Below are 26,190 nucleotides of genomic sequence, written 5' to 3'. Positions count from 1 at the left end.
AAAGTCAAAATCTTCCTCTGAATTTTGCACGAACATGTAGAGAGAAAGTTGATCTCCACTGCTCTGCGCACACACACACACACACACACACACACACACACACACACACACACACACACACACACACACACACACACACACACACACACACACACACTACGGCATTGTCGCATAGTTGTTTTGTAAATCAAGAACAAGTGTGGCTAATTGAGGGGGTCCTATATAGGCACAGCAGCAGGTAGCAGCAGCAGCAGCAGTGGTGCCATTTGGGGCTGAGGCCAGGGTAAATATTGTGACAGAGCCCTCACATTTGTTCCACTCCTCACCAACACACACACACACACACACACACACACACACACACACACACACACACACACACACACACACACACACACACACACACACACACTCCAGATGCCTCACTTAATCTGTATACTCTGTAGGTTAGATTGTTCCAAAAACTGAAATAAGTGGAGGATGTCAACTGCAAATGAAAGGCTGTGACATAAACAACTTTTTTTTTTTCTAAACATTATTCGGACAATCTGTCAACAGTTATTATCCTCTCTCCTCCTATACTGTTGCCACTAATAAAGGAAGGTCATAGTTCATCCACGTCTTTCTAGGCCATGCATGCACCACAGATGCTATCTCTCAAGAATCAATGCATCAGTCAAGTCAGTAACTCACCACCACGAGTTGGCATCCACCACCAGCAGTTGTGCGCTGCATGCGAGGAACGCGGCCGCCAGCAGCAGATGTCGCACGGCACCGGTTCGCCTCGTCCGGACGGGCCTGCTGTTGTCCATGGTCCGCCGCGTCACCGCCACACAGCCGCTCCTCCTCACGGGGAAAGTGCTCTGCTGTCGAGACATGGACAGCACGAGAAGAATAAGGAGGCGTCCTTTGCTTAAGTCCTGCTGCTGGGTCTTTTTTCTTCTTCTACTATTTCAAACTATGGATCAAAAGTGCCATTAAAAAACGGGGAGCTGAAAAAGTGACCCCCAAAAAAAGACAGGACAGTTTGTAATCCCCCAGGTAGGTTTAAACTGTGGTTGAGAAAGTCAATAGTGGAATCTGAAATTACAGCAGCATTGTATCCGTAAGGTCGGAGGAGGCTGCCTGTTTAAGAAATGTGAATCCAGTTGACTATGGTTGAAACTCCAATTCGAAGTCGTGCGTAAAAAGAGGTTGGTATCACTTGGGTTATTTAACGCAAAGTGCGAGGGGATTACTCCTGCTCCCTTTTCTTTCCATTTAAAAGCGAGGAATCAATAAACGAAGGCTGTTGTCTGACAGGAAATATTGACAAGGAGTAGAGGAATGAAAAAAGGAGATTCAAACTCTTTTTTTAGCAGCAAAGTGACCGTTCCTTTCCCTTCCTGTCCCCTTCACGACCACTCAACATCTCTCTCTCTCTCCTTCTCTCTCTAGACTACACTCCTCCTCTTCTCACCCCCTACTTCACCTCAGAACCCCCCCTGCCCTATCCTTCCCTACGCCATACATTGCGCGCGCATGTAGTGAACCAAATGGGTATTGGACGCAGTCAACATTCAACGCATAAGACAAGAGTGGAAGCACCTGTGATTTTGCATTCACGAAAGTGGGGCGTAATAAATGGGGACCTGGTGGATCATGGCTAATTATTTACAAAACCGGAGGCCTACTTCGTTATTTCTAACTGAGTAGTATATTGTCCATTCAGAAAGGCAGGGATCCAAATGTTCAGCCCTTTACACAAACCTTTAAAAGTAAAATGTTTGTATTATTTTGTAAAAAGTCAATTAAAACATGTTGAAAATAAGAAAGGAATACAAATAAACATAATCGACAAGAGGAACTGTTTACGCAAGTAAGAAGAGAGAGCAAGTTGACAATGGGGGTTATATAAGTTCACGTGCGTCAAATTCCTTTTATTAGCTCGAGTGAATGATTTGTTTGAATAAAAGGTGAAATCGTATAATCCCCCCTCTCCTTTGGACATCGAATATAAAAGGAGACACACCACAACCCCCTGCCACACACACACACACACACACACACACACACACACACACACACACACACACACACACACACACACACACACACACACACACACACACACACACACGGCCAGGAGTCCTGAAAAGTCCTGAAGTAAAGAAAAGGCGTGTTGGAGCGAGCTCTCCTCAATTCATATCCCGGTCAAAGACAAACTGCGGCTGGGTCGGTGGGCGGTGAACCTGCAGAGGAACAGCCTCTTTGATCTGACTTTCTCTTAAAGAGTCCGTGCACAACCAGAGTAGGACGCCGGGGAGATTAGTGTAGGGGCCCCTTCAAAAACCTGGAGAAACTGCTCTATGAGTCTATCGATTATTTTTATTTTCTATAATAATCCTTATTAGATAAAGACAGCAAATATCACAAACAAATTCACTAATAACCACATATATTTGTGTAAATTACTTTCAGGATCATCATAACAAAATTATAATTTATTAACCGCATTATATAGGAGATGCAGCAGATAGATACCTGATGTTAAATCACAATATTCGTATAAGCCATCGCGTCCACTTTGGCTTTCATTGATCCATAATTCCCGTGCGTAAAACGTCAAAATTTTTAATTTTGAACCCTTTTCTGTGGGTGTTTCCTCAGTGGATATAGTCGGATGTCCCTTGTCTCTGCATGATAATAGACAGCAATGTGAAGCAGAGGCCGCACACACCTTTCATCTCTCGGGGGCCCTAAACCTCCCCAACGCACACACACGCGCGCGCACGCACACACACACACACACACGCGCGCACAAGCACACACACACACACACACACACACAGCTATGTGGAGGAGTGATCTAACTGGCTGCCCTTCAATATACATCTGATTGATATGCTGCATGCTAAGGGTGGGGTGGGGTGGTGTGGGGTGGTGGTGGGTCAAAGTCAGGTTGAGCGAGTGAATAAACAATGACAGGAAACAGACAGGTCATTTTAATATGTAACAGAAAACTGGTCCAACCGATATCTGAGTGACCCCCGAGGCCGAATCAAATTCCTTTTTTTCTTTTGCATTTCCTCTTGTTTGTCCACTTGACTTCTGTAGTAGCCTAGTCGTCGTCTCTCCAAAGGACCTAATGCAGCTCGTGTCGTGTCACTCAATACGTTGTATGAAGAGGGGTTCACTATGGCAACAGCGCCATCACCTGGTCAAACAGAGACATTGACTTAGTCCAAGACTACTTCTGCCCTGACTTTTAAAAAACGACATTACAAGGATCCACTTGTTTATTTTTTGACTTAATAGAGGCCTACAGTAATAGATAGCTTGTAATGTACTTCAACTTTCATGCTACCTTGGAGGCACATATTGTACTTTTTAGTGCACTGCATTTATTTAGCCTACTAGTTTTACTAACTAGTTTCTTTGCAGATTCAGATTATTAGTTTATTAGTTTATTGGTTTAGCTCCCAAGCATACATTCTATAAAGGTATTTGAAATTAGCTCCAACTTTACCAGCTGCAACCTTAAATTGGTCAATATTTATCTTATCTATGATTATGAAATGGGCCAATATTCATAATTTGTGATTCAACTTTTTGTAGCATACTTTAAGTATTATGCTGGTGATAACACTTAATCTTTACTTAAAGGTGAAGTAAGCGTTTTATTTATGTTAATATAAGTGTTAAATCGCTCTTTATTCGTACAGTGATCACTTATAGTGTGCGCGTTTCATAAAACCAATGTCTCAGTCACTCGATCTGCATGTAATCGGAAAATAAACTTTTCGGGGATCCCACTGTTAACCAACAATCAGAAGAGAGAACGCTACAAACCGGCACCCTTCTCACTGCCGGTGCACGTGCAGAGTGACAGATGGGTGAATGTGTATGCGCCTACAATGGCGGAGCAGGTAAAAATCCTTCCCAATGTCTGTTTTGATAGTTTTATCATGTTTTATCACACTTATGGATTTGAGATGATGCTAGATAACTCGCTGCTTGAAGACCGCAGTGCATTAATGTGGTGACGTAGGGACGAGCGAGGGGACTGCTAACTGCAGTAACTGACAGGAAGTTAGCTAAACCGACCATTCCGCTTACTGAACCTTTAAGAATGCGAAACTTTGATTTGTATTATTTGTATACAGTATATTGACACTTTTTGCTACTTTAGATACATTACATCACTTATTTTACTGAAGCTACCATTTTGATTACTTCTTCCCACCACTGAATATACAATATATTGTTTGAGATAAGCCAGTAGTTGGTGACATCTTATAGAATAAGCAATGTCAATGTCTATGTGTTGTTATCTTATCGTTCTACCACGGAGACATTTCATCTCTTAAACTCTCAGATGGTTTCATTTAACTAACTGCTCCAGTCCCAAAGAGGTCAATGATCCAATATTTTCCCAAAAAATAAATCACTTTTTTGTTTGTTCTTTTTAGCTACCCCATGAATCATCTCCCGACACCGCAGATTTATCTAGTGACCCTCTGAGGGGGCCCGACCCCGAGGATGAGAACCGCTAGACCAAACTAGTTCCACCTCGGGCAGCTACGGCAATAAAATGCTTCCAATGCATTGATGCGTCAGTGCATGTCGTATTTAATAGTATATCAGTCCAGGGGGCCATTTTCTGCAGAATGAGAACTTTATTAAGGACATTTTAATGCTACACTTCTGTGCTTTGTATAGGATTTTAAATGGGGGACTTTTACTTATAATCTATTTTATTCATAAAGCTGTAGTGCGTACCTTTTTCATATAAATGAATGTCGGTTACATTCAAGCCATTGCCGAACAATATGATACACAGTTGATATCTACACAAAACTCTCTCTGTATTTCTCAGTATGGCAGCGTTTACAAACTGGTGTCGCGGCGCCCCCTGACACTGGCACAGGAGCTCAGAAAAATCCCAACAAGTGCCCAAGAAATGTTTCAGTTGTTGATTTTACTGCTTAAAAAAAAACCTGGACGTACAGCAGAAGGTATAAAATCCATGTGTAATCACTGAAGGCTTCCCTCATATCATGTAGATGCACCAACACTGTTGTTGTAATTACTCAGAATTCCTCAGGGGGGGCAACAGAAGTTACGCACTTTAGCTTTGAATGATACCAGTACTTCTCCCATTAGTGCCATCAAACTTGAATATAGTACTAAAATGTAACATGGCTCTGAAATGAGGAACTTTGTGCATCAGATGAAGACCACAATCCCTGTCCTAAAAGCAAAGTTAAAGAAGAAACAAAGTCTCGTAATTCGAAAAAACTTTTATGCAGTACAACCGGCCTGCAGAATGCATTTTGTATTATTGTCAATGTAACACAAGGGAGTAGCACATCCATGTATAGGTTTAACGGTTTGGGTTTAACCCCTCCTGGACAATGTCCTGTATTGTGGCAGCTGAAATATTCTGCATAATGAAAGGCTGGTTCACAGCAGAAGCAGCAGTGACTCATGATAATGACAGACCAATCAGGAGCAGGAACCCGAACCCTGTTGTTAAATGTAACTGACACCACAGTGCCACCTGGTGTAAACTGCAGCCACTCTGGCTTTACCCTGACAAACCTTGCCACTGAGTCTGCTTTATGTGTGTGTGTGGTCCTCCAGTGCATAAAGGACATGTTATTGTATTGTTACATATCAGGATGCTTGTTATACTGTTTTTTTTTTAAATTTCCAGGTGATTCGGTTGAGACATGAGGGAGCCAAATTGAAATCAAAGAGCTTTCTCCTCTTGCGGACACAGATAATTAAAAAACATGCTCATTGTCTTTTCATTACGGAACTAAGAGAGAGAGAGAGAGAGAGAGAGAGAGAGAGAGAGAGAGAGAGAGAGAGAGAGAGAGAGAGAGAGAGAGAGAGAGAAAAAAACAGGCCAGCAGTTTATTCTGGGACATGACCCAGAGATACAGAAATACCAGACTGGAGCAGTTCTGTGAGAGAGAGAGAGAGAGAGAGAGAGAGAGAGAGAGAGAGAGAGAGAGAGCTGCTTTCTTTTTACTGGTGTCTTCTCTTGTGCTGTGTCTGTTGAAACACAAGGAGGAGCAGTTCAGCCATAGTACACACATCCATAGCCAAAGAGAGAGAGAGGAGAAGAGAGAGAGGGGAGGGAGGTGGGGGCGCGGAGGCAAGAACTTGGACCAAGTGAGATGAAGCAAAGAAAAGAGGTGGGAGGGAAAACAGGGAGAGAGTGAAAGAGAGAGGGAGTGTCCAAGTAATGGATACATAGAGAGAGAGAGAGAGAGAGAGAGAGAGAGAGAGAGAGAGAGAGGGAGGGAGGGAGGGAGCGAGAGGACTTGTCCCTGGAGGATATGAGCAATAGCCATGCAACGCCGAGCAACGCCTGAGAAAGTCGGCAGCTCCTCTCCGGATTAACAGCAGCCTCACTTCTTTTTTTCTTTTTCTTTTTCTGTTGCCTACAGAGCCAGACTATACCAGCCGCCAGCATAGCCAGCCTCTCTCTCTCTCTCTCTCTCTCTCTCTCTCTCTCTCTCTCTCTCTCTCTCCTGCTGCAGGGAAAACCAGTTGCAGTAGGCTGATGAAGTTTCCCCCCCTCCCCTCTCCTCTCCCGCTCATGCCAAAATGTTAAATACTGTCACTTGAAAATTGATCACCCGCTAGTTAAAAAAAGAAAAAGGCAAATCTTCTGAGTGTTCAGAGAAGTCAAGACGGAAGAGAAAAGAGAAGCAAAGAGCATGTGGCAGCCTAGATACCTGGAAGGAAATGTAGTGTCTTTCCTACCTCAAGGAAACAATACTTTCTTTTTTTTGCAGAATTAGGCTTGATCAGGTTGGGACACATTTATTCCCTTTAAGGTGATGGTTTAGGGGAGATTTGTTTTTTTTGGAAGCGGGCTCATTTTACCGAGTTTATTGGCTCACAAGTATGCAATTGACAAAATAAATTTACACATTTTTTCCATAAATATTGCCCCTGTGATTCTTATAATACTATAGATTATGTGAGTAGATGTATTCATATGTAAGTAGCATTTTACTGTTTCAGTATGGTCGCGGGGGAACAAATATTTCATATACTTTTGGTCAGCATTGTATTTCTTATGCTTGTATATTTTGTATGCAAGGCCTGGATCATTTATTTCTCCCAAAGTATTCCTTAAACGAACAGTTTATTCAACCCACTCTTCCTGTTGTTGTGTCATCTTATTCCATGTCAGCAATCAACATGTTTTCATGTCAACCCCCGCTCCTATAAAAAGAACAACAAGCCAAGAACAGAAATAGGAATATGTGCCAACTGCATTAACCAAAAAGAACTGTAAACTACAACAAAATGCAACCAACCTAGAACCACATGGGACAATGAAACTACCTGCTCCACTTAATAAAAAGATGCCACTCTGTCGCTCACTGTTTTTCATTTTGTCAGTTACTTTATCAAAAGAAAAACACAAATATGTAAACACACACACACACGCAACATCAAACTGTCAAATGTGGGGAAAGGTACTGCTTATATCGTCCTCAAACACACACACACACACACACACACACACACACACACACACACACACACACACACACACACACAGGGGAAATGCAGTGGGACTTGGAAGCAGCTGAGAGGGGCTTTGGAGAGACCCTTGGCTTCATATCTGTCTGTTTTTTGTTTTTTACTTTACATGTGTGGTTGCATGTACAATGGCTCGTGGAAACCCATCCTCTTTTTCTGCCCCCCAACCCCACCACTCCTTCTTCTTCCCTCCCACATCCTCCTGTCGCCTCTCTCTTCCCTGGTCTCTTGCCCTCGTCACGCTTTTGCCTCTCTCACCCGCTCCATTTCTCTATACCCCACTCCCCCTCCACTCTGTCCATCTCCTCCCTTCTTCCCTCCATCCATCCTTCTGTCAGCTGGCAGAAGATGAGTCATGCCTCTAGCTGGGAGGCAAAAACACCCCACTCCCTCCCCTCTCTCTCTAAATATATCTTCTCTATACTTCTCCTCCCAGATCTTTCTCCCTCCTTCTCCCCATCCGTCTCTCTCTCTCTCTCTCTCTCACACACACACACACTTTCTCTGTATCACCATCTGTTTCTCTACACCTCTTTGCTTTGTTCTATCACTCTCTCCCTGAATCTTGTCGTCTGTCTGAAAGTCAGATTCATCAGCCATTTAGGTTTTTATCTCTCTCCTCTCACACTCCCCCATCTCTTAACTGTGATGAACTGAGAACACACACACACACACACACACACAAGCAGCAAACTCTGGCTGGCCTTGTTTGCCGCCGGACTGGAACCCCCGAGAGAGGCTGAATCCCTGATCAGGAAGGCCAGGGAGAAGCAACTGTAGCTGGGCCAGAACTGCTGATTTCCCCCCCAACACACCCCACCCCCCTGGTGACTTGAAGCTCCGCTGGTCAAAGTACACTGGTACACAGGATGATTTACGTGTTATCAGTCCTTCGTTTAAGATCCTCCTTTTTGTGCGGACAGCTATTTGGAATAGATAAATAAATGCTGACAAATATGACCTCAATGAGAAGCACAGACACATAAGGTTGGACTTGAAATGTCTTTGATGATATAAAAATGTGTTGTGCGTAGGAGTGCAGCTGGTGAATTAAAACGAGAATATAATTCTGACAGCAGTCAAAATTCGGATGAGTCATCTTTTCCCTTAAAGCTATTCTTACCTTTGTAGAGTTTTTACACTTATTTTAAATGACTTTAAAATGGTATAAATAAGGTTTTTACACTCTAAAATGCATGGTAGACCCACCAGGAATAAAAAGAAACAATTATTTCAGTCTCATAATATTAGGTGAAAACTACAACCAATCAAATCGTTCGGACCGAACGATTTAATTGGCCGACAGACCTGTCTGTTTGCCGTCTGCTTGTGTACCGCGCATTCGTGCACGCGCGTCCTCAACGAAAGGGTTTGTTTTGATTCCACGGCAGACAGTAGCCTAGCGAGTAGCGACCATTGTAGAAAAGGTTACAGTGTTGTTATTTCTTGTTATTTTTTACAGTGTGTTAAGCTGTGTTTTAGTGTTGGGCCGTGACGTCAGTCGGCCAGAGAGCCAGTTCAGTAAATTTCCTTTCGCTTCTCCCTCGGTGAGATGTGTGTGAGCAAGTTGCCACAGTAAGCCATCATTCGTGTTTATCTGAGTGTAAATGTGAATCACCCGTGTGTGAGTATGTACATGTAGTCCCGATCGCTGTTATAAGTTATAGTTTGTGCATGTTATTAGCGGCTGCGATTCGCGGGTCGCAACAGCTGTTCAAACGTCTCCTCACGAGCGGAGTTTAAGCCTTTGTTCTTTTTCCGCGATCTATATGCGGCTGTGCCTGTGAAAGAAGGAAAATAAAGAGCGGATAAAACCCTACTCCTCCTCTCCTAGTCTCATTATAAGCATAAGTGGTGTTCTGGCGACATATCTGAAGTGAAACCAGTGATACAAGCAGATCAGCGCGGTACCGGTAGCCTACTACAGCCACCAGTTTCTTCAGCCACAATATAACTCACTTTGTGCACGGAGACAGTATTAAGCAAGTAAGTCTGCTTGTGTAGCCTAAATTAAGTTTCTTCAAAAACAAAACAAAAAAAACAGGGATAGGAATGAGGGGGTGGGGCTGCATTGGAGGAAGGCGGGATATTATGATTGTGCTGAAATGCTCAAACTCAAATCCATCCGAACTGCTTTAATGTGTTGCCTTTTTCAAGATTTTGGATACTTCATTGGTTTTCCTTTTATAAGTGTCTCAGTCTGAAAGCTATTTTGACTAGGACATGGAAGCATGGTCTAGTTTCATCGGTTGCCACCTGCTCAAGTGGTTTTGAAGGTAACATACATTTTTTTAGTATAAGAGAGAGAGATTTTGTACCAACTTTCTTAAAAACAATATTTTATGAAAAAAACATGATATAAAGCCAACACAAGAGACTTTTGAAAGACATCATTTGATTTAATATGATCTATGGATCGGACTTTATATGGAAAAAGGCTACTGAAGATCTTATTTGTGCCCCAAGATTAATCAAAAAAGGAGTTTAACTCTACAGTGTGGTTAGATAAGGAGGAAATTACTGTAAATCCTTAAAATGTGTTTTCTCCTTAAGTAGCTTTATAAGGTTCAAATTTGAATCAAATGCATTTTCCTGAGAGAATCATGTGGTTTGACACAGGTGGCACCCAGAGTGAAAAGACATTGAATCTTGAACCTTTGTGTTGGAAGAGAGAGGGCTCAATCATTGTCTTCTTCAAGCTTGATTGTCCTCCGTCTCACGCTTGCCTTTAACGGACCTTGTCGACAACTCTGGTAACGGCACTTTTACGCCCACATCCCTAAACCTGCCTAGCACGATTTGGCTAAGGCTGAAAATGAGCTGTTTTCCACCTTCATGGTTCCCTGCACAAACACAGACAAAACACAGAGTAAAAAAGAAAAACACATAGGCCTACACACACACACACACACACGAAACAATACGCAGCCAATTGATGCCAACAGATGACAGGGCGCATTGAGAAAATGCCAAAATGCTGACTCCTGAGGGAGAGAGAGAGCACACGGCTGAAAAATCTCCTATGTCAGACTGCAGAGCTGGCAGAAAAGAAAAGCATTGTTGAGAACACACACACACACACACACACACACACACACACACACACACACACACACACACACCTAGGCAGCAGCCTGTGTGGTGCAAAAACTGGAGCAGGGGCGGTAGTGCGTAACCCACACACACATACACAGCCTACGAGGCGTTTTGGCGAGACGGGAGCACAGACAAGCTGTCAGAGAGAGGAAAGAGAAAGTGAACAGGAAAGGAAAAGGAAGAAAGAGGGAGAGAGAGAGAGAAAAAGGCAGAGGTAGAGAGAAAGAGAGAGAGATGGAGAAGGATAAAAGAGGCTCGCAACTCTTTGGCAGTGACCTCCTGTTGTCTTCCGGACACAGCTGCTCTTCTCTCCTCCCCTCCATCACCCACACTGCTCTCCTCAGCAGCCACTTATCTTTTCCTCTTGTGCCGCCCTTACTGTCTCTCTCTCTCTCTCTCTCTCCCTTTTTTTCTTCATGCCGACTCATACCCCACCATTCATCGCCAGCCGTCAGCCCATTTGTTGTCATCCTAGGCCCGACACCCTCGACGTGTCCTCTAGTTGGCGAAAAAAGGTAATAATAGTCATGCAGGCGGGGTTGAGAAATGGTCTGGAAGAGAGTGAGACAGGGGGGCTAGGGATTGGAAGTGCACATGCATCAAAAACACCTTGTGGGTTAATTTACGAGGCAGTGTGCGCGGAGAGGGATGTCAGACATGAGGCAACGAGCGCCGTGAACTCTGACGGGATGATGACAGAGAGAGGACTTCATCACTCACAGCCAACGACAAAATGCGCAACACAACACATTGAAGCCATTTCTGATCCAACACCACTATCAGCAGGGCCACATCATTTTTATCAAAAGGTTAGAACGGAACAATGGAGAAGCGAGCCTTTATATGCTATGGTTAAGGTATGGTTATAGGTTTGAAGGGCCAAAATGACTTGGTGTTAAGGGTTTAGGGAAGATGATGGTTCAGTTTAAAAAAAGCACTTGGTTAATAGTAAAACAGGATGTTTTGGGATGAAATGTCTTATCTGATATGGTTAGGGGACCTTCATTGTGTCAAGGTTACAAGAGAAACCCAATTGAGGTCTCTTCTTGGTCAAAAAGTGATATGGGGATGAACTTTGGAGCTCCGTATTATGCTCCTTTCACACTAGCCAAAACATCCACTTAAACATCCGGCTTTTGTCTGCAGTGCGAATGTGTGCAACCGGCATTCATTCCCGGGTCAAATTACTTTGCAATACATGGGTATTTATCGACTTCACCTCCGATCGGCATGAACATGGAAATTTGGGGTATGACCTGGGCCAAGGTCTGCACATCATAGCACCGCCGGCAACTGAGGAACAACCATCTGCTGGCGATCAGACCCGGGTCTGATTGCAATCTGTAAGTGGACATTAGCCTATTTTTGGCGTGTAACCCGCTTTTAGAAAACCTGCGCCTATACATGCTCATTTGGGTGTAAAAGGGGTATTAATGTCACCTGACCTAAACGGGCAAGTCAAAACTGTGTTAACACGTCGTGTTAACTATTCTAAAGAAGCCAAACACAACCCAGAAGACAGAGGATGGGAGACAGGGAAGTGTTAAAAAACAATGAGAAAGCAGGGACAGAAAGAGAGGAGAGAGAGGAGCTTTGAAGGCAGGTACACACAGACACACACACATGGGCCATGTTTCAGTACTGTACAGGTGAAGCCCCGGTGAAGCAAGAAAACACCTGAAGGAACATAAAAGATTAATCACTTACAGTATACAGTGAGAGGGCCTGTGCACACACACACACACATAAACAGAGCCTCAGCGCATCTCTGGGCATTGAGTCTGCTTTCTCTCCAATATGTTTGTGCGTGTGTGGTAACTTTTATGTTTTTGTGTGTGTGTGTGTGTGTGTTGCAGAGAGAGAGCGAGAGAGAGAGAGAGAGAGAGAGAGAGAGAGAGAGAGAGAGAGGCAGAATCTACAGCGTCATGGTAATATCCATTCAGGAAGGTGTCTCCTTTCAGGAGGGGGGGACGTGTTGACACACGCCCATGTAACCTTGGCAACCAGCAATCGCTGCAGGTCCAGATGAAGCACAACGTCAAGGCGAGCAATTATCCAGTTAGAGCCCTCCCTTGGATCATCAAATAAAGACACAAGAAGCCACACACACACACACACACACACACACACACACACGCACACACACACATGGGGGGTCATGTTTATGAGTGGAATTTTAGGAGAGGTTCTAGAACACTTTGGGGAGACACCTGCATGCCACATCTAACTCCTGACGTCCCATTCTCTCCATCTCTTTTCTGCTTCAATATTTCTCCCTTCCACTCCCATTTTTCTAAGCTCCATTTTAATATTCAGAAAACCAGCATGTGGCTGCCCCTCAGTTTCTCTCTCTGTCTCTCTGTGTGTCTTTATCCATCTCTCTACTGAGAAGTTCTCTAAAAATACTCGTTCTCCCTTTTTTCTCTGACCCCTCCTTATTTTTCACCACTTGCTTTTTCCTCTCCATTTCTTCATCTATCCATCCATCCCCTCTTTCTCCTCTCTCGCTCAGTGTGAGTGCTAGCTAAGGCCCAGCGGGTTATTCCAAGAGAGGTGTGTATGACACACCGCAGCAGTGCGCACAGAGCACACATACTGTATATAGGTTGATACACACATACACATATAGGGCAGACAGAGGGAGACAGAAAAAAGCAAAAAGAAGCATGCTGAGCAAGTACACACACACTCACAGAGACAGGTCATGCAGAGAGAGACTCAGCTACTGCTGTTGAAGAGAAGGCACAGTAGACCCGCCTCTCCCTGTTATTTTACATCCTCCATCTCTATATTTTCTCTTTTTTTGTCATTCCTCATTCACTCATTCTTTTTGGCATTCAACAGTTTGTCTAATAACCTCCTGCCCAACACAGACTGCCTGGCAACTTTTGAAGCCACATTGGCTGACTTTTACTTTTTCATTCTGATCCAAACACAAATAAATTGTTGTGATGACAGGGCCAAGAATCAGTGTACGGTTTGGTTTAGCAAAATGTTTGGATGAGGGCAAATCACATTATGGTTTTTAAGGCTACTTTTGTTTTTGTCTGCGCCCCAGCTGTTTTATCCCAGGAGGTTTTTGTCCTGCAAACTGACAGAGCCACAGTCACAGTGCTGTTTAATCTGCCACTCTGTTTATGACTCAAGGTGTTTGCGCCACCATCATTATAAAGCTTGGTATTCATGTCAGGATCCCTACTTTGTAAATGCATGACACACTCTGCGCCCGAGCAGCAAGGACGTAGGTGCTGGCAGCCCACGGGGGACAGTGCAGTTAACTCCTTTGTTTTTGCCCTTGATGAATTTACAGGATATACATTTAAAGCGGTACAAAATCGGCAGACAATTATGGTCGATTTTGGATGCTAAGCGTTCATGAATTCAGCACTTAGGCGGTTTTGAAAGATTTGTGTGCTATTTACAACTATAGCTGTGAGTATAATTGCTATATATTTATAGCAATGAGGCACATGTGGCAAATTACTTTTATGATGACCTGAATTAGGAACCATGCTATATCAAGCATGTACTGATTACATTCAAAATAGCTGCTTAAATGGGTGAAGAATTGCTTGTAAGAGCACTCTAAGACTTTGTGAGGCCTCCAATAAAGGCCTTCAGTAAAAGGAACACATTTGGACATTTTATAAGATATCACACACAAACTGAATTTTACAATACATTTTATCTTGTAAGTGTGGAAGGTACTCACTTGATGGGTCTAAAATAGCTTCAGAAAAACTTTTGGGATACAATTCCTCCCTATTGGAAACATGTTAGGGACGGAGGGCATGATTACAGCAAGCAACACAATGTTTAAAGGTTTTGTTTAAAGACAGACGTGAAAACCTTTTCTTAGGAATAGGAGTAGAGGAGGTGAGAGGAACAAGTGGCAGAGAGGAGAGTTGCTGTCAGTTGAGGTCGGCTGCCTATTTCCATGTAAAAACTCCTGTTTGTGCAGCTCCTCTCCCTCCCTGTTATCCTCACCTGATCACTGTTGCCTCTCTCCTCCTATCTCTCTCTCTCGCTCTCTCTCTCGCTCTCTCTCTCTCCCTGTTTCTCATCAGCTCTTCCTCTCTCTCTCCGCTCGGCCACACTTCACTGGCTTCAGCAAACGGCTCCCCTGTCATATTATCTCTACACACACACACACACACACACACACACACACACACACACACACACACACACACACACACACACACACACACACACACACACACACACACACACACAGAAGCCTACAAACAGTGAGAGGCAGAGATGCGAGCACATAAAACTCTACACGCAACAAAAAAAAACGCACATAGGCACAGACATAGTTTCTCCTGTCTGCCACATATACATAGGCCTACACATAAACATTGAGACACACATGTGCACACACACCCACTAATAGACCAAGGCTACTTCGGGGGTTGAGAGAGGCCCACTACAGGGGAAGAAAGTTACAACTTGGTCGAGAGTATAGAAAAAATACCTATGTCCTCTTCACTATCGCAGCTCTATTATCATGTTTTTACGCTTTGATACTTCAAATAGGCGATTTAGAAAATATCTGCTATATATAGCTAGCTATTATGACACACACAGACACACACACACACACACACACACACACACACACACACACACACACACACACACACACACACACACACTCACACACATGCGCGCGCATACTCTCAGTGCCATCAGCTGAGACTAGAATGAGTCTTCAAGTATCAAATGTAAGCAATGCCAGATGTGAGACAACAGCTTCAAAGTGATTATTTTGGGGCTTTATGAGAGACACATGAGAGAAATAAGTATTTTACAGACTTCACATAGCCTATTATTTTATCACTACAGTCATTTAAGGACACCAAACCCCTTCATAATCATAACATAGGCTATGTGTAGGCTACACAGTGTAAGGGAATGGGGTGTGCAGTTTAAGATCACAGTGTGAGTTTGTGTGAAGGGACATAGCCTAATGCAGGGCTATTCAATAGGCGGCCCGCAAGCCGGGGAATATTTACTGGCCCCCGCCTTGACCGACCCCAAGGCGGTGCACAATTAATGTACTAGCACGTGCGATGTGTGCTTTTGCATGGTCATAACTGCGCGAAAGGCCGCGATCTGCAGTAAATAAATGTGCACATGTGTCTCCAAGTGTTTCTCTATCAGCTGTTGCACTTATAGAGTACATTTATTTCTATGTATTTTGATAAACTGTTGCACTTAGAGTACATTTATTTCTATGTATTTTGATAAGCTGTTGAAGAGTTAACCTATTGTGTTTTCCTGAACTGATAAGATTGTTAAACACTAAACAACAGGCAGCCTATGTTAATCAAATAGGGATTTTTTTTGATAAGCTGGTGAACTCTTTGATAAAATAAAGACAATATATGCACTCCTATGTCGTTGTAGTGTTTTACAGTATATGTAGCTATTGATGTGATGCTCATCAATTTCAGGCATTTTTTTCTGGCCCCTCATTTTGGATCATTTCCACCAACCGGCCCCCATTCAAAACTAATTGAATAGCCCTGGCCTAATGCATAGCCTATAGGCCTTACACACCAGCATGCAAGTGTGACAATCTATCTTGAGGCTCTGGCAACACAGAATCAACAACACAAAACACCAAGCAAATAAAAAAGCAAGTGGAAAATAATGTAAAGGAGTGTTAACACATTTGCTGTGAAATTAAATTGAGAAGGCTATATGTTTAGTTTTACTGCAGGTTTCCAGACACATAGTTTATCTTCTCAATATTTGACTGGTGAAAAGTTGATTCATAGTCTCTGGAAATGTAGGCTACTTTTGGTTTTGCAATAAACTAGCCTATATAGTCTAGCTTAGAGAGAGAGAGAGAGAGAGAGAGAGAGAGAGAGAGAGAGAGAGAGAGAGAGAGAGAGAGAGAGCTGGGTGTGGGGGGGCTGTTTACAAGAGACAAAGAACACTGTATTCTGTTCTGGGGACGCTCTACTACAACTTCCACCACAACGACAAAATGGCAATAAAAATGGCAAAGTTTTATGCAAAGTGAGCGGACTGTGAAGGGCTTCTCCAGTTGGCTTCCCAGTGTTTCTTGTGTGGTCCGCTCAAAGGGTTAAAGCCCAAAGTGAACTGAATTGTAAGAAGTTGGTTTCCAAGGGAAACTGTTCGCACCGTTCCAGCTGAGGCGGGTCAAACCAACTGCCTGACACGGAGGGGGGAGGGGTGCTTGGATACAACTACGAATTAATTTCGCACTGCATCGCCTGTTAAATATTAACAGACATCTCCCCGTGCGGTTAGAGTGCCCTTGCGACGCTGCCAGTTGCGTTGTTTGTCACTGAATCGGGTTTTCTAACACACGCGTTTAATATTATGACTTCTCTTCCACCCCTCCCGTACAGCTAGAGTGCTAGGGGTCCCTGCCAAGTCGGTTTGAAAAGAGCAGACAAAGGCTTTGAGCTCAGGACGCCCCTCTCTCTCACACACTCTGCCTGCGAAAGCCAACCGTGCTCTATCTTCTCTGCTTTTATATCATGGAAACGCGTCCCAACAGGCGGGGTTAAGAGTGCCGGTTTTTATTTTGACTCTCTTATAGTGAAATGTACGACCGTCTGGATCCCCGCTCGGCCGAGAGAGGACGTCTTTTTGTAGGTATAATACAAGGAAGCGTCGTCTGAGAGAGGGAGAGAGAGGGGGAAGGATTGACGCTTATTCCTCCTCTCCGCCTCCTTCTTCCTTTCGCCCCCCTCTCCTCCTCTTTTTGGCGGAGAGAGGGGTAGAGGCAGGAATAAACGTTTTTTTTGTTTTTTTTCTCTATCTTTTTTTAAATGCATTTGAATCTTACTGCGCAACCAGACCGGATCACGTGGGCTTGGACAGAGTTGGATCGATTTTGGACAGTTACATGTGAGAAAAAGAGACTGAAACAAACTATTTGTTTTCTCTGTTTGTCTTTCACTTCTGTGGATAACTGGGACTGTTGATACTTTTGGCATAATCGCAACAGAGAAGGTGGCTGTCTGAGTTGAGTGTGGGGGTTCCTTTTTTCAGCCTTGGAGGTGTGGAGTATTAATTCTTATATGCCTGGAGTTTGAAAAACAATGGAGACGCACATTTCGTGCCTCTTCCCGGAAATTTTGGCCATGATTTTCAGCTATATGGAAGTGAGGGACAAAGGCAGGGTGGCCCAAGTGTGCATCGCTTGGAGGGATGCATCCTACCACAAGTCGGTGTGGAGGGGGGTGGAGGCCAAGCTGCACCTCCGCCGGGCCAATCCCTCCCTGTTCCCCAGCCTCCAGGCCAGGGGCATCCGGAGGGTCCAGATCCTGTCCCTGCGCCGCAGCTTGAGCTACGTGATCCAGGGCATGCCCAACATCGAGTCCCTCAACCTGTCCGGCTGCTACAACCTCACTGACAACGGGCTGGGCCACGCGTTCGTCCAGGAGATCCCCTCGCTGAGGGTGTTGAACCTGAGCCTGTGCAAGCAGATCACAGACTCCAGCCTGGGCCGGATAGCTCAGTACCTGAAGAACCTGGAGGTGCTGGAGCTGGGCGGCTGCAGCAACATCACCAACACGGGGCTGCTGCTGATCGCCTGGGGCCTCCACAGGCTCAAGAGCCTCAACCTCAGGTCCTGCAGGCACGTCTCGGACGTGGGCATTGGACACCTGGCAGGCATGACGCGTAGCGCAGCGGAGGGCTGCCTCAACCTGGAGTACCTCACCCTCCAGGACTGTCAGAAGCTCACCGACCTGTCACTCAAACACATCTCCAAGGGGCTGACCAAGCTGCGTGTGCTCAACCTGAGCTTCTGTGGGGGAATATCAGACGCAGGGATGATCCACCTGTCCCACATGGCCTCGCTGTGGAGCCTCAACCTGCGCTCCTGTGACAACATCAGTGACACGGGCACCATGCACCTGGCCATGGGCACACTGAGGCTCTCCGGCCTGGACGTGTCCTTCTGTGATAAGATAGGAGACCAGACGCTGGCCTACATCGCCCAGGGCCTGTACCAGCTCAAGTCCCTGTCCCTGTGCTCCTGTCACATCTCAGACGACGGCATCAACCGCATGGTGAGGCAGATGCACGAGCTGAGGACGCTGAACATTGGACAGTGCGTGCGCATCACGGACAAAGGGCTGGAGCTCATAGCGGACCACCTGACCCAGCTGGCAGGCATCGACCTGTATGGATGTACCAAGATCACCAAGAGGGGACTGGAGAGGATCACACAGCTCCCCTGCCTTAAAGTGTTGAACCTGGGACTCTGGCAGATGACAGAGAGTGAGAAAGTGAGGTGATTGGAAGTGTTGTTAAGGTTTTTTTTATTCTAGTTTTTGGATGTTGGACAGAGATGGAGGGGGGGGGGGTTACATGTGGACAGGGGAATAGATGGGCGAGGAAATGTTCCTTTCTTGTTTCAAAAAGGAGAGAAGACATCTCCCTTTCCCCTCATGTGTGCTTGTGTATGGTGTGCTTCTCCCATGTCACCAGAATTTTCTGTTCAGATGTTTTTATTTTTTCATTTGTCCTTGCAGGATTTAAATTTTGTTTTGATACGACTTAATATTCTGCCTGGCAAGAAGCAATTAAAAATGTGTGTTATGAGCTCATAAAAAAAATCCTATTAACAATTTAATTTTAAGGTCCCATATTGAGTTTTAATATCTCACCATTCCTGATATTGGACTGGGCTAACTTCAATACAAATCGGCTTGTTTTACACGTTAAAAAGAAAAGTGTCATAGAAATAATCTGCTGCATTTACTGACACCTAGCTCCCGATTCTACAGTGAAACTTGCATCATACCCTTTTCATTGAGGGTTTAAAACTTGAGACCTTTTTTTCTTTTTCACAGTTAGTCTGCGATTCGAGACATTTACGACTAATCTCCGCTACAGCCATCACGCCTAAAAAACATTTGGCTACCTCGTATTTTGGTTGTTTTCAAAGGGTGTATACTGTTAAAGAAAAGAAAAACTCACACAAAAAAACCAGAAGGAAAGCGAGAATGAGAGACTGGGAGAAAATGTGCCTAAAGGGACTGTGTCTGCCCCCCCCCCTCTCCCCATCCCTTCCCTCTCTCTCTCCCTCCCTCCATGGAAAAAAGGAAGACCAGGACACAATCTTAAACTACCTTTTGTTAATTTAACCCCCCCTGTAAACAGCAACAATTTTACAGAGAAAGGGAGAGCGAGCTGTAAAGATCTATTCAGATTTCAGGAGGGCGACGCTATATGCAACAAAAACAAAAACCTAATCATGCTTGTGTACAAGAGCATTTTGGTATCCTTTTATTTTGAGGGATGATGCTCAACTTTGACACCCTTTTAGAGACATGTGGTGTTGAAGCTTTGACGAATATAAAGGAGACAAGATTATCAGCTTACCCTTTTAGAATAAATAGTTATCCTGTAATAACACTATGACAATATGGGATTATTATTATAGTGTGAGATATCGTTTAAAAAAGGTATGAGCCATTATTAAACGCAGTATAGGTCCACGTTAAGTAGGAATACTGTGTGTTTTTTGTTTTGTTGTGAGGGATGCTGGTGGAAACAAATGTCAGTTGGATGTTGAGAGCGTCGTACTTCAAATTGAAGTGATTTTCTTATACCCTTTATTGATCGAAATGAATCAGGGTTTTTGTCTCATGGCTTTATTTTCCCACGTTAATGCCAACACACAGGTCGCATTCATATTCATGTTGCTCTCACCGGTGTGTGTGTGAGAGAGAGAGAGAGTTGGAGAGAGAGAGAGAGAGAAAGACAGGAGGGTAGGGATATCTTTTTCCCCTCCTCTTTTTCTCCATCTCTCCCTGAATAGAAATACCCCTGAATCCATTTTCCAGGACATGCTTAGAATGAGGAGGAATCGATTATTTTGTCTTTCTCTCTCTTTCTCTCTTTCTCTCTCTCTCTGTTTCTCTCGTCTCGGGTTACATGCGGAATGTCTCTTTCTCTCTCCCTCTCCTCATCTCTCTCCCTTTTCCTTTCACACACACACACCCACACACACATTAACACACATGCACTCGGACGCGCACACACATGGACGACTGTGTGAGTGTGTGTGTGACGGCGTTATATTGTAATGCAATGACCTGCTAGAAAAATTAATATACGGATGTGCGTCCTGCTGAAAAAGCTGTTTGTTTGAAAATAATAAAAGATGTACTGTATATTATGTGTTTGTAAAGAAAGAAAAAAATGCAGAATCCCAAAATTAAATTGTTTTATATTCTTACGGTTAAAACAATTAAAGATATTTATATAATGAACTGAACAAGCGTTGTGGACTAAACTTTTGTCTAGATGTTGGTGTGATGTCTGTTTTTTTCCCCTCCCAATAAGAATGTGAGAAATATCGGTTTCCCCACAAAGGTAATCTGACATTGTTGAATTCCTACAAGGCAGCCAGTCCTGCTGTGGCCTTGTGCATTTAATACAATCAGGGCTTCTTTTTTATTTTTTTTATTTTCATGCATTTTCTTCTAATAGCCACCCACGCATTTCTTAGTATATTGTCCCTGATCGGTCCAGCCTTGCCGCCTGAAAAGATCTGTTGTGTTGTTTCATTATTTACGAGGACATTCAAAATGGATGCTTGCCGCCTTGATTTGGCTGCAGTGCCTTGTGTAATTAATTATCACCAGGGCGTTTATTACAGGAAGCAGTTCTACCCTGCTGTTTTTTTTAATCATAGACGTCTGGTTTTCTTATCCACCGAATGCAGCAAAGAAGAAGAAGAAAGAAAAGAAAAATGTTGTTTGGCTCAACTGGTGGTGGTGGGGGGCAGAGGAGTTTCGAAAAAGGTTACAAAGTTGTGTTAGGTGGATTTCAAGGTTTACATGGAAGGGTTTTTGTGGGTATTAGTTTTTGGTTATTTTCGCAGTCTTTCATTTCACATGTGGCAGAGCTGCGTCTGCATGTGCAGAGTAATGAGCTCTATAGAGTTGAGTTGGTTCGAGCAGATCTCTCTCTCTCTCTGCTTTCCATCAGGAGACGTGTCCTGTGTGTGAAGTGACACACCACACACACACACACACACACACACACACACACACACACACACACACACACACACACACACACACACACACACACACACACACACACACACAGAGGGGTTGCCAAACCAGTCAGTAGCCATTGTCTGTCTTTAGAAGTTAGGAAGGCAAGGTTTTGGTGGGGGATTTTTTTTTCTCTTTTCCCCTCTTTCTCCTCCTCTTGTTCAGTCACGCATACCAGATCCTAGACCAGGCAGGAGACCCCCCACCTCCCTTACCCTCTCCTCCTCCTTCTCCTTACTCCCCCCCCTCCCTACAAGCACACACACACACTTTTTAGCATTCCACACCATCATTCAAAGCATTTAAGCATTCTCCCTCTCCCTGACTCTCTGTCCACGGGGATTGGGGGATAAAGGCCTGGCAGAGGGATTGTTGACCACAGGGACTGAGAGAGAGACGGACAGAAAGAGAACACAGAGAGAAAAGGAGAGGGACACAGAGAATGTCAGTGTTTGCTGTTTCTTAAGGTTTGCTTTAGCCGGCCTTTGGTCTTGCGCAATAACACTGCAATGGGAGAGCACACTGGGATGAGAAGGATTTGTCAGTGAATATTTTTTGTCTCTGCTTTAACCCAGAAAACATCTGAAAATCCGTTGGCAGACCCCCACACAGAGACTTGACAGCTATGAACTGCTTTCTTATGTATCTCGCCTGTACAGTACTATTGTTATCCATTTAGTGCCTTATATTGAACACATGCGAGTTGGTTTGGTTCAATACTAAATGCAAGGAAACAAAAGGATTTTGAAAGGGAACGGATGGAACATTGTAATGTATTGGAGTGTGCGTCCAGATAAATGAAATGAGAGGTGGGAGGCGTACAACACAGGCCAATTGTTTTTTATTTTATCTCATCGTTTGACATTTGGATCTTCAGACCTTTTACTGACAGATACAGGAGACCCAGCGTGACAAGGTCATAGCACTGCATTGCTCCCGAAAGGTCTGCTAGGCTGACAAAAGATACAATCAGCTGCATTCAAATGATAATGTGATACTTTAATAATCCCCATAGGGAAAAAAAATCTCTTTTTGTCTGCCAACCCCTCCATAGGGGAGGTCAGAGGTCAGAATTCCAGCTCTAGCAAAGCTGCCACTGCTGCATGGAGCTATACTGGGGATTCTGTGTCTTGCTCAAGGACACATCAGCAGGGTGGAGGGTTGTCGTGTGTTTTTTTATTTTCCTTTTCTATACAATCAGGTCACCTTGCCTCCCTTGCTGTTTGTCCGTGAGTCCTTGGAGGTTGCATAGTGCAGGCGGCCATCTGCGAAGCACCAGTGCTCCCACATTTATAAAATTGCCCAATCTACTTTTTTCAATCAAGTAATGTCTCACGAATAATCTAAAAGTGGAATGCAAACCCCGTCGGTGATATATGGCACTATTGTATACGGCTCGAGTTAACGTTGCATTGCGTGAAAAAGAACTGTGGTGAACACAGGTGCTGCCAATGTTTTGTTATTGCACCGAGAGAGCATTTTTAGAGATAAATATCACTATAGATCAGCAGCAGAGGGAGAAACAGAAACAGCTGGCTTTGGCTGTATATCAAAAGGTAAAAGTGAACAAATTTTTTTCTGTTCAAAAACCGCAGTGTCCTATGGTTGTCGACTAACATCACAGAAATGACCAAAATCAGGGAAGAGGCAGTAACCCAAAAAGGCTTCTCCCTGGTACAAATGCCCAAATGGAGTGTGTCCCGCGTTTCACTGTATGGGTAGCTGGGATCAAAGCTCCCACTAACTGGCTTTATGTTAGGAATATATCTTGCTCTCGGCACGATTCTCTCTTTTTAAATCCCTGTATCACAATCGCTTGCGTGATTGACAGCTTCTAAACATGTTAATTCAAAAAGCTTAAACAGGCTCCCCCGAATTAGACAAAGGCCCATATATCCGCCCCATATACAGTATCTCACAAAAGTGAGTACACCCCTCACATTTCTTCATATTTTTCTTTATATCTTTCCATGGGACAACACTGAATAAATGACACTTTGATACAATATAAAGTAGTCAGTGTACAGCTTGTATAACAGTGTAAATTTACTGTCCCCTCAAAATAACTCGACACACAGCCATTAATGTCTAAACTGCTGGCAACAAAAGTGAGTACACCCCTTAGAAAAAAAATACAAATTGAGCCCAAAGTGTAAATATTTTGTGTGGCCACCATTATTTTCCAGCACTGCCTTAACCCTCTTGGGCATGTAGTTCACTAGAGCTTCACAGGTTGCAACTGGAACCCTCTTCCACCCATTTATGACAGCATCACAGAGCTGGTGGATATTAAAGACCTTGCGCTCCTCCACCTTCCGTTTGAGGATGCCCCAAAGATGCTCAATAGGGTTTAGGTCTGGAGACATGCTTGGCCAGGCCATAACCTTTACCCTCAGCTTTTTTAGCAAGCCACTGGTCGTCTTGGAGGTGTGTTTGGGGTCGTTATCATGTTGCAATACCACCCTGCGGCCCAGTTTACGAAGGTTGAGTGCACATGGTCAGCGTCGTACACAGAGGTTGGCTTTGGAAAATAGACGTATGAGTGCTGCCAGCATTGCTGAAGGGCTTGAAGGGGTGGGGGGTCAACCTGTCAGTGCTCAGACCATACGCCGCACTCTGCATCATACTGGTCTGCATGGCTGTCATCCCAGAAGGAAGCCTATTCTAAAGATGATGCACAAGAAACCCCACAAAAAGTTTGCTGAAGACAAACAGACTACGGACATGGATTACTGCAACCATGTCCTGTGGTCTGATGAGACCAAAATACATTTATTTGGTTCAGATGGTGTTAAGAGTGTGGAGCGGCAACCAGGTGAGGAGTACAAAGACAAGTGTGTCTTGCCTAGAGTCAAGCATGGTGGTTGGAGTGTCATGGTCTGGGGCTGCATGAGTGCTGCCAGCACTGGGGATCTACAGTTCATTGAATTCTAACATGTACTGTGAATACTGAAGCAGAGCATGATCCCCTCCCTTCATAAACTGGGCCGCAGGGCAGTACTGCAACATGATAACGACCCCAAACACCCCTCCGAACGACCACTGGCTTGCTAAAGAAGCTGAGGGTAAAGGTTATGGACTGGCCAAGCATGTCTCCAGTCTTAAACCCTATTGAGCATCTTTGGGGCATCCTAAAACGGGAGATGGAGGAGCGCAAGGACTCTAATATCCACCAGCTCCTTGATGTCGTCATGAATGGGTAGAAGAGGGTTCCAGTTGCAACCTGTGAAGCTCTAGTGAACTACATGCCCAAGAGGGTTAAGGTAGTGCTAGAAAATAATGATGGCAAAACAAAATATTGACACTTTGGGCCCAATTTGGAAATTTTTTCTTAGGGGTGTACTCACTTTTGTTGCCAGCAGTTTAGACATTAATGGCTGTGTGTCGAGTTATTTTGAGGGGACAGTAAATTTACACTGTTATACAAGCTGTACACTGACTACTTGCCATTGTATCAAAGTGTCATTTATTCAGTGTTGTCGCATGGAAAGATATAATGAAATATTTGAAGAAATGTTAGGGGTGTACTCACTTTTGTGAGATACTGTAGGTCACTGAAAAACCTTTTAATGTCACAAATGCTGCTTTTTTTGCTTTTGGTGTGTGAGTGAGCGCACGTTTGGCCCGTGAGTTGTAAAAGTTGAACTGTGACTTGTCACGTTGTGCTTTGAACCACATTTACTGCCAGGAACAGCAGTGTGTGTGTGTGTGTGTGTGTGTGTGTGTGTGTGTGTGTGTGTGTGTGTGTGTGTGTGTGTGTGTGTGTGTGTGTGTGTGCGTTTGTGTTCGAGAGAGAGTGTGTTTTACTGCCATCATTAAAGGAATAGTTCACCATTAAAAGGGGAACTGGGGTTCTTCACAACAAAGCAGTAGGGGTATTAGCAGCAGAGTGTGCCCTCCCCCACATCTCTCTGTCTTTTGGCCGCAATTCCTTGTCTGCCTTTTTCTATCTGTGTGTCTTTCTGGCCTGTCTTGAGTCTCTGCCTGTCTGTTGGTTGGCTTTCATCCCTGTCTTTTTTCTTTTCTTTTTTTTTCTTTCTGTGCAGCTTATTTTTTCCCGATTTTGAAGCTTTTCATTTTGCGTATCCTTCATCTCCACCTGCCTACTTCTCCTTCCTCATCGTCAATCTTTCCCTCCTTTACTCTCATTCAATGCTCTGTCTTTTTTTGCCCCTTCCCCTGCCCCTCTTTCTTCCTTTCATGCCTCCCTCCCGCTCCCTATCTCTCTCTATCCTGTCTTCCTCTCGCAATTCCCATTTCTCCCCTCCTCCACCCCTCTGCGGCACCTGGTGTCGAGGTGTCGCTGAGGTACAGTAGACGGCTCTTTGAAGTCCCAGGGGCCCTCAGGGGTTCTGTGTGTGTGGTGTGTGTGTGTGTGTGTGTGTGTGTGTGTGTGTGTGTGCGCTTGTGTGTGTCAGGAAACTTTTTTTTTATCAGCAGCTCCAGTCAAGAACATTTGGCGTCTCTTTTGATTTGG

General features: G+C 44.3%; 2 protein-coding genes across 4 annotated transcripts in view; one reads left to right on the top strand and one right to left on the bottom strand.

The window, feature by feature from the left end:
* Positions 1 to 26,190, bottom strand: part of wnt5b (wingless-type MMTV integration site family, member 5b) — a gene marked incomplete at its 5' end in the record, with an annotated part of 89,804 nt that overhangs the window by 15,529 nt on the left and 48,085 nt on the right. The window contains one exon of one of the 3 annotated variants that reach the window (XM_080050717.1): positions 694 to 866. In XM_080050717.1, coding sequence (XP_079906843.1) covers positions 694 to 812 — 119 coding nt within the window. Of the gene's footprint in view, positions 1 to 693; positions 879 to 26,190 lie in introns of those variants that run through there. The other 2 variants (XM_080050718.1, XM_080050716.1) reach the window with 2 other exon arrangements.
* On the top strand, positions 17,126 to 20,882 carry fbxl14b (F-box and leucine-rich repeat protein 14b). Its single transcript, XM_080051102.1, has one exon. The coding sequence runs from the start codon at positions 17,736 to 17,738 to the stop codon at positions 18,936 to 18,938; it is 1,203 nt and encodes a 400-aa protein (XP_079907228.1). The 5' UTR covers positions 17,126 to 17,735; the 3' UTR covers positions 18,939 to 20,882.

This window comes from Ammodytes marinus (assembly GCF_949987685.1).
Source record: "Ammodytes marinus genome assembly, chromosome: 22".
In the NCBI taxonomy this organism is placed as follows: Eukaryota; Metazoa; Chordata; class Actinopteri; order Uranoscopiformes; family Ammodytidae; genus Ammodytes; species Ammodytes marinus.
This window is presented reverse-complemented; position numbering and strand designations above follow the sequence as displayed.